Consider the following 8,461-nt stretch of genomic DNA (forward strand, 5'->3'; position numbering starts at 1 on the left):
ACTTCAATTTAGAACGCTATTAATTGGTTTCCCGAAATCCATTCGATGATAAATGTACAAGCTCGTACTGATCATCGATGACGGAATCCGGGTAGCCGGTATTATATGTTTGCGTCTGACATTTGACATTGAGTGCGTTAGATTGCAGGGAGAAATGTATAAAAGATTTCGTCACGAGCGTTTAGGCATCAGTTGCTCATCAGTTTCTTATCGAATAGACGTAAAATAAACATTATCCAAAATGAAACTGGTGAGTTATAAATATATTATTTAGAAAAAAAAAATTAAGCATTAGTGGAGTGTGCTTAAAGTTATGCAGTGTACCTAGTTATAGAACTACAACATATATTAGACTTTCCGTAGATATTAAAAGCAATTAAAAAAATTGTCTATATTCATACTCAGACAAATTAACAAAGCACTTACTAATTAATAAAACTCTGTGAACAAAAAATCAAATAGATTTCGTGTAACAGGCGCCCATTTCATCAAGTCTTTTAAAAACTTTTTTAACACATCAAGTGTAGTTATAGTCTAAATATTCTTATATTGTCGATTGCAATTTGGAAGTCATTATTCATATTTTTTTAAATATAGGTAACTTGTAATAATTATAATTCATAATACAATTATTGGTCTTCATTCATAACAGTAGCAGTTTGCAGGGTCGATTTAACTTCACTTGTTTCTTTTATTATTTAATGATTTTGACATAGAATTGTTAAAATACGTACCTAAAACTAAACCTCTTCATCGTATATGTTGTTGCCGGTCCCATATTGGGATACCCTCCTCCAACTGAGGGGGGATTTAAATCTTCTCGAGGCAGAGGTGTAGGGTTGGAGCCGGTGTAGCTTTATTTGACGTTCATAAGCGCATTGTAATATGCCTACTTGAATAATAAACTATCTTTATGTAGAATCTGATCACGCTAATTTTGGAGTTCATAATAATGCATACACATAAGTTCCATACTTGAGCATAGAACACTATGAGTACCATAAAACGGGGTGAGTAGGATTCGCGGGGAGAGGTGGGTAATGAATGGGGAGAGAAGGTTTGAGAGGGGGGTGAGAAGGGATTTTAAGGCTACTGCTACAAAAATAATGTATTCCAATTTAAAATGGAGCTATAGTAATACGCATAGTAAAAAAAATCGATCCAACAATCTTCCAAAATCACCTTTGTATGAAAACCCCTCTCACCCCAAATACGAGGCACTACGGGGTGAGGTGGGTTTTCCTCTTTATCGTCAAAGTTATGAAATGGAACTACCCAAAATAAAATAAAAACTAAAATACAAACGTCCGGAACACTTATTACATACAGTTTTCAGATGTAAAAATAAAATGCTATCGAGGTTTGAATTTCAGTTTTGACACTACTCACCCCATTTTACGGTACCCAAGAATACAGACGTTTCAGATGTTTTTCTACAAAATATTTCGAGTCTCCTAGTTACGAATGTATTTATTTGTGTGCAGATTGTACTAGTCGTCGCCGCTCTCGTGGCCGTCGCCCTCGCCGCACCCGCCGCACCCGCCGCACCCGTCGCACCCGCCGCACCCGCGGAAAAGGAGCCCACCAAAATTCTTCGTTCCGAGTTCGAACAGCAGCCTGAAGGTGGATACAATTACGCGTAAGTCTAAACTTCCTTAAGACAGTGTCTATTTATATCATTTAATATTGTAAAAATAATTATACTTCAAATTAACATTGTAAATATTAATCTAGATACCTCTCAGGGTGGTAAAACAGTGGTTATACGGTGAAGGGGGCGAAGTGCACCTGCCGTGTACTTATACGGCTTCACCTTACATTATACTTAAGTAAAATGTATCTTTGAGTATCCTAGGATCGGTTTCTTGAACCAACCGTGGTGGTAGTATACGGGGAATTATTCTATTCTAGAGCATCTTAGGAATGTGTTCAATTGTTACTTTATCTTAAAATAATGTTTGTTATGCAGAATTTCAAGAATTGACTTTCTTCCCATAGAAAATTTGAAAATCGTGTCTTTTTCTAACACAGCATAGTAGAAATTCTGAATACCCATAATTTATTGACCTTTTTCTACAATTCCAGGTTCGAAACTGAAGACGGCATCAAAAAGGACGAGGCCGGTGAGCTTAAAACGGTCAATGACGAGGAGAACAAACCCCAACAAGTTGTAGTCGCGCGCGGCTCGTACAGCTACACCGACCCAGAGGGCAATCCCCACACCTTCACCTACTACGCCGATGAGACCGGCTTCCACGTTGAAAGCGAAGACGTCCCCAAGGCCGCTTAGGCTCTCAACGGTCAAACCTGACCATCGGGCGCAGCATGGTTCCATTTTTATCGCATGTCTGTCTTCGCACTTACTTACTTGTTAGAACGTGACAGGCATGGTCATGACAGACAAGCGATAAAAATGAGACCGTGCTACCGCCACATCAGTCAAACCGTGCCACGTACATTATTTAAGTCAACTTTATAGGGACGCGAGCGCGGCATCCGCTACGCATTTCCCTACTTTTTTTTATTACTTTGATGCTCACTGCCATATTTTTTACGTTTATACTGTTTTTGTTGACTTGTAGTAGTTGACTGTAAATAAATATGATTAAAGGATCGAAGTATATTTTAATTTAACGACGTCTTAGCCCAGGGTAAATGAGTAAATGACTTGAGAAGTCAAAGCGTAACATTTATTTAGGTACTAACTATTTAATTAGCCTGCCTGCTACTCCTTAAACTTCCCCCCACCCTCTACATATCAATATTTTCATCACATAGTATATATCAATCAAATCGTTTTATTCCTTTTTTGCGTGATCAATCACAAAATCACGGAACAAACCTACATAACGTTGACAAACTATAATAAATATTAGTAAGTTATGAGTTATGACTCTTATTCATCATAATAATTAAAGGAGGTACAAAATAATTAATCTAAACTAATTAAATATCGTTAAATTATGCTGTAGGCAAAAACTGTACATATTAAAATTAAATAACAAAATTACTTTTTATTGTGGCGTAATATCTTTGTGTTTGATTATAAATGAAATTAAAAACTTAGAACTAACTAGTTCCTCTGTGAGCTGTAGACCTCGCCAACCTCAATGGCTCCGCCATTTAGAAAAATTTCCAAAATTTAAATCGACATTTTTTTTTATTTGTCTAACGAACCTGCTCACAAACATTCACGAGAATTGATTGAGAATTGCGACCTGTAGAGAAGAACAACCGCCATACGAAAGCATTTTTACCTAAGCTAAAACGGAGACCTTCGCTAACGCTCGGTCAATAAAATAAAACTTATACCCACCTATATAATAAGTACCGCAGATTTGCCCCCTGCGGAAGGGTGCCCATAAGGCTGACTACACCACGCTAAATGGCGATGCCTATACTTTGGCCTAGGAAATTAGTAAGTAGGACATTTTTAATACTTTGCCTGTGCTACCTGTCATCACAGTTAATGTATGTCTCTTGAAATTTAAAACTGAAGGTAGTGAGATGAAAGTTTACATATTTCATTCCTGCACCAGTAAGTACGAAATATGGAACATCACTCTCAGGTTGACAACATGAATCCTAGGAGAGCTATCTATGATGGTCGTTTTTGTCTACGTGACAGCGTGATAAAACGGTGTCCGTCACTTTCTATCCCACGGTGTTAAAAAGTGACAGTTATTTTATCACGTGGATAAAGATGGATAAAGCCATCCATAATGCGCCGGCAGGACCAAGTAAAAATTGTACTCTTTTTCTATCCCAGTGATAGTTTTTTTACGGACCTCTCTTACCTCCTCGGTTCTAATTCTGCCATGTAGGTAGGTATTCTGGATATAGCCATGTAAGCATTCTGGATAAACTGAAACCCCCAAACTCCGGTAAGTAAAAAGCGACTGAACGTTCAACACTTACAGCCGGATTAGAACTTTAAGATACGTCAATTAATAGATCTTGAAACGATATGGATTAGATGTGTCAATGTCAAAAGTGACATATTTGTTTGAAGAAACGTCACATTTGACACTGACATATCTAATCCATATCGTTTCTATATCTATTAATTGACGTATACTTAAAGTTAGAATCGGGCCCTTAGCTTAGTCGATTAATTAGAAAAGGAAAATAAAGCTGGCGTCAGTCGTTAGCGAGTAATTAGTGGTAATAATCTTAATTGAACGGAGCATATGTAGTTAAGGATTATTCACGCTAGATCGGGCCGTGACCGGGCCGAGGCGACCGACATGTCATTTTCTATGACGGCTGATCGGTGATCACGTGGTGCTTTCCATAGAAAATGAAGCGCCGGAAGCTCCGGCCCGGCCACGGTCTAACGCGAGTCATCCTTTATGCTTCTTCCGATAAATTTGTTTTAATGGAATACATTCGATGTAAATTTATTGATAAATAAATCATATTTTACGAATTTATGATAACATGCCATGGTCATATTCGTAAATATAAGTAATGTTAAAATGTGCCATCTATTTCTGTTTTTACGAGTTCCTAATAGTTCGGTACTGTTGCAAATGCCGTACCTGGTAGTCAGTTCTGCAAATGCAAAGTAGTTTAATATCGGAAACTCATTATAAACACAAATATAATGGCTTGATCAAATGATCACACATGCTGTACTCCAGATGCATCACGACTTTGTGTAGGTACCTATCTGATAGTGTCGTAGGGCGGCGTATATGAAACGCCTCGCCTTCTTGTACATCCAGGTATACACCAAAGCTTTGTTTTCGATCGAACACTTGTAGCTGGTTTGTTAGTGCACGACACCTTGCATTTTGTGAGTATGCGCTGAAACTTGGCACAGTTGATTCTTAGCTGGTCATGAGCAGATACAGACCGGGAGCCGTCGAGAGCCACCTCTCATTTAGTGTGGGGGGGGGGGGGAAGTTCGACGCTGCGGCGCTTCACTTGGAGCAACATTTCTCTAAAACTATAGGTACCTATTAGGGCATGTAATATATCATTTTCGGATGATTATTAAATGTTATTTAAAACATTTATTTACATACAATATATATACAGTGGTACTACTAAACGAAATTAATAACTAGCTTAAATCTAAAATAGGCCCTTGAGGCATTGTACCAAGGATGCTGGCGGCATTTCCTCGCTGTATCGCAATGCTGATACGTTGTGCGAGGTAGCCGCCAGCTCTTCGGTCACCAGTTACGTCAACCAGACGCTTCGCGATTTCTGCGAACAACTTATGCGCGCTGGGACCCCATGGACCTAGAGTTTCAACACCAAATGGTACAAAATGGTACTCTCTACCGAGGCTCTTATATTTGTTACGTTTTAGAATTTCGGTGCTTTCCGCCGCTCCGCCCGCTTTTACAGTAGTCCGTTGGAGGTGGGACGGTGCCAGTGTGTCTACGCAGGTAGCATCCCACACCAACATCCGTCCCAAGCTCCAAGGAACTAAGGACACTCCATCGGGCCTCTTGCCATCATCTCTGATAATGCCAGTCGGCTCAAGAAGAGCAGGCACATTGATGGTGGCAAGAGACCGACGGACTATGTCATTAAGCGACGCATGTCTCGAAAAACGGCCTGCACTTTTTTGACAAGAAAAAGTGAATACATTTTACTTTAATAATCACACGTATTACTATAAAATTTGCACTTGACACTTGACAACAAAACGTAAACAATGTCGGATTGTAGTAGCGACATCTGTCGTAACCTTTCAGGGTGCCTCCTCATTTGAGTCGACAACGATAAAAGGGGGTAATCACACCAATCCTTTAGGATGGCTAGGTAGTATGTGGATTTCCTGTTAAATTATTTCCTATTTATATATTATGCTTCATCTCATAGCAAAGAATGCAATGGTGTTGTAGAGTTGTTGAATTCTATCAAATAATCTCTCTCCATGAATTTCGAAAGAAAGTTTTACGCGACTTTAACACGGTGTGTCACTTAACTATTGCACAAAAATTAACTCTTAGTCAGCGCACTCAATCACTCAATCAGCACGATATTTACCCTGGGATGATATAAATATAAATGTTACTTTATACCAAAATATAAAAAGCAAAAGTAAATACAAACTTAAAATAAATTTCACCATAGGTCTAATAAAGATACTAAACTAATTACAAACTAAACAGCTAGTAGGAATTATTTAGGAATTTATTGTAACTCACGACACAATCAAGAAAAGGCGCCAACTCAGCATGTGCGGCAGCATTGCTGCCGCAGGGCTGGTATTTTCCGGAACCTAGCAGTACAAGTGCAAACCCACTATGTGACAAATTAGTCCAAAGTTGAAGGCCGAGGACAGGGATTAGTACAAAGTTGAATGTCAAGTACATTTTCCCGAAATGTCATCATAGTTAGATGATTTACAGCCGGCCATCGATGACGAAATACAGATAGCCAGTGTTGAGTCGGTAAATATGTTTCGTCGACATATGACATTGAGTACGTTAGATTGCAGGGAGAAATGTATAAAAGATTTCATCACGAGTGTTTAGGCATCAGTTGCTCATCGGTATCCCATCGAACAGTCGTAAACTACACATTATCAAAAATGAAACTGGTGGGTTGAAATATAATTTTGTGATAAGTTAATATACCTAGTTTATACATAGTGATGTGTGCTAAAACGCAGTGTGGTTAAAAATACAGCTACGATCTAGCTTCCCAGCAAGCAATTAAGGAACCTAGCTTAATGTATTCGTCGTGAGACAGTGTTAAAACAAGGAGTAACTCCATCATCATCTTCATCATCATCATCAGCCTACCAACATTGAGCCTACGTTCTACATGTGGGCACATTCGTTCCATTTCTGGGACAGGCCTCCTCATTGTACAGCAAGTAGCAACTTGCTAATAATTAATAGTGTACTTAAGAATAACCGAAGCGTTCAGGCGCTATCGCAAACAATTAAATTCGCTAATCGTCTATCTATTTACTAGGTACTTAACCGCATCTTACACAATCGAGTGATAGCAGCAAATAGAATACCGATGTAGATCGCGTTTGCCTGACCTAATCTAAAACAATGTTATTTCTATACTTAAAAAATGTACCTAGAAGCACCATGTTCAGGGAAAAATCAATAGAAAGATAGATACATCCAATTTAACATTGTATTCTTAACACATTCGCTGCGGCATTGGGTCGATTCGGTATACTTTATTATTATTACCTTTAGTATAATTACCACACCTGATTGCCACAGCGAAGATATTTACATAGGGTGACTGCTATTATAGTTATTGGCCAGTATATATGTAGTAATTGGCCACTCCTTACAAATCAGAAATAAACAAGCCAATTGAAACCTTATTATTAAGAGTGGCTAATTACTATATACTGGCCAATAACTATAGCAGTCACCCTATAAATCAGGCGCTTTAGCTTTTTTATTACTAGTTTTATAACGCTGTGTGTTTTGTACAGATTGTACTCGCCGTTGCCGCCCTCGTGGCCGTCGCCCTCGCCGCGCCCGCGGAACAGGACCCGCCCAAAATCCTTCGTTCGGACTTTGAGGTTCAGCCGGACGGTGCATATGCTTACGCGTAAGTAAAATTAATCGTTGTCCATTGAATTGGATTATTTTTAAATCGTGATAGTTTATTTATTATCTGATTTACCTATATCGGTTTTATTTTTTATAAAGCTATTTTTCATTCCAAGTTTATCTTGCAGTTTCTGAGAAATTTCAATTTTCATATTTTTCGCCGCAATTTATATCTATGATTAAAAAAGTAGACAATACATTGCGACCTTGTCTACCTTTTAAAATATTAACTGAATGAAACATTCTGATAAAAAATATTCATCTTAATCCTTACAGTTACGAAACCGAAGATGGCATCAAAAAGGACGAGAACGGTGAGCTTAAAACCGTAAATGACGAGGAGAACAAACCCCATGAAGTTGTGGTGGTGCGCGGTTCGTACAGTTACACCGACGCAGAAGGCAAACCCCACTCCGTCACCTACTACGCCGACGAGACCGGCTTCCACGCTGAAAGCGAAGACATCCCCAAGGCACCAGCCCAGGCTTAAGCTTTCGACGTACACAACCAAACTCTAGTTACCTTGAGCCTGTTCTGATTTTTATTTCTTGTTCCGAAACTGTTATGGATTTCACCTGTCTGCTGTCAAATCTGTAAAAAATTTTGAACAGAAAATTAAAACCAGAATAGGGCTCCTAGTCAAGACATAACATCGTTGGGACTCGTTTTTCCAGTTGTTCTGTTATTTTGATGCTCACTGCCATCTTTTTTTTACGTTTATACTATTTTTTGTTGTAATGTACTGTAAATAAAATTGTTTACGAAAAAACAAACTTATTTTAATTTAAGAGGCCGTTATCGATTTTAGTCGCAAAAATGTAAAATTAATAGATTTTGACGAAGAAATTCTATACTTTGTGCTACCTAATAGAAATAACAAGTACTGGTTTCTATTCACACGTCTTCCCATC

At 38.5% G+C, this 8,461-nt stretch overlaps 1 protein-coding gene across 2 annotated transcripts; it reads left to right on the forward strand.

The window, feature by feature from the left end:
• The first annotated feature begins 226 nt into the window (after positions 1–226).
• LOC134793757 (larval cuticle protein 1-like) lies at positions 227–8,134 on the forward strand. Of its 2 annotated transcripts, XM_063765430.1 has the most exons (4): positions 227–250; positions 1,485–1,522; positions 1,559–1,639; positions 7,827–8,134. In XM_063765430.1, the coding sequence occupies exons 1-4, from the start codon at positions 242–244 to the stop codon at positions 8,038–8,040; spliced, it is 342 nt and encodes a 113-aa protein (XP_063621500.1). In that variant the 5' UTR covers positions 227–241; the 3' UTR covers positions 8,041–8,134. The 2 variants fall into 2 exon arrangements, with proteins under 2 accessions (XP_063621500.1, XP_063621498.1); XM_063765428.1 differs by lacking the exons at positions 227–250; positions 1,485–1,522; positions 1,559–1,639 and adding exons at positions 6,490–6,562; positions 7,430–7,548.
• Positions 8,135–8,461: the final 327 nt, after the last annotated feature.

This window comes from Cydia splendana, chromosome 9 (assembly GCF_910591565.1).
Source record: "Cydia splendana chromosome 9, ilCydSple1.2, whole genome shotgun sequence".
NCBI classification, from domain to species: domain Eukaryota; kingdom Metazoa; phylum Arthropoda; class Insecta; order Lepidoptera; family Tortricidae; genus Cydia; species Cydia splendana.

Bases quoted from the DNA above. Each gene is read 5' to 3' on its own strand.
- LOC134793757 (XM_063765430.1), top strand. The intron at 1,523-1,558 runs CGCCGCACCCGC...ACCCGTCGCACC, and splicing joins GCTCTCGTGGCCGTCGCCCT to CGCCGCACCCGCGGAAAAGG. The intron at 1,640-7,826 runs GTAAGTCTAAAC...TAATCCTTACAG, and splicing joins GAAGGTGGATACAATTACGC to TTACGAAACCGAAGATGGCA.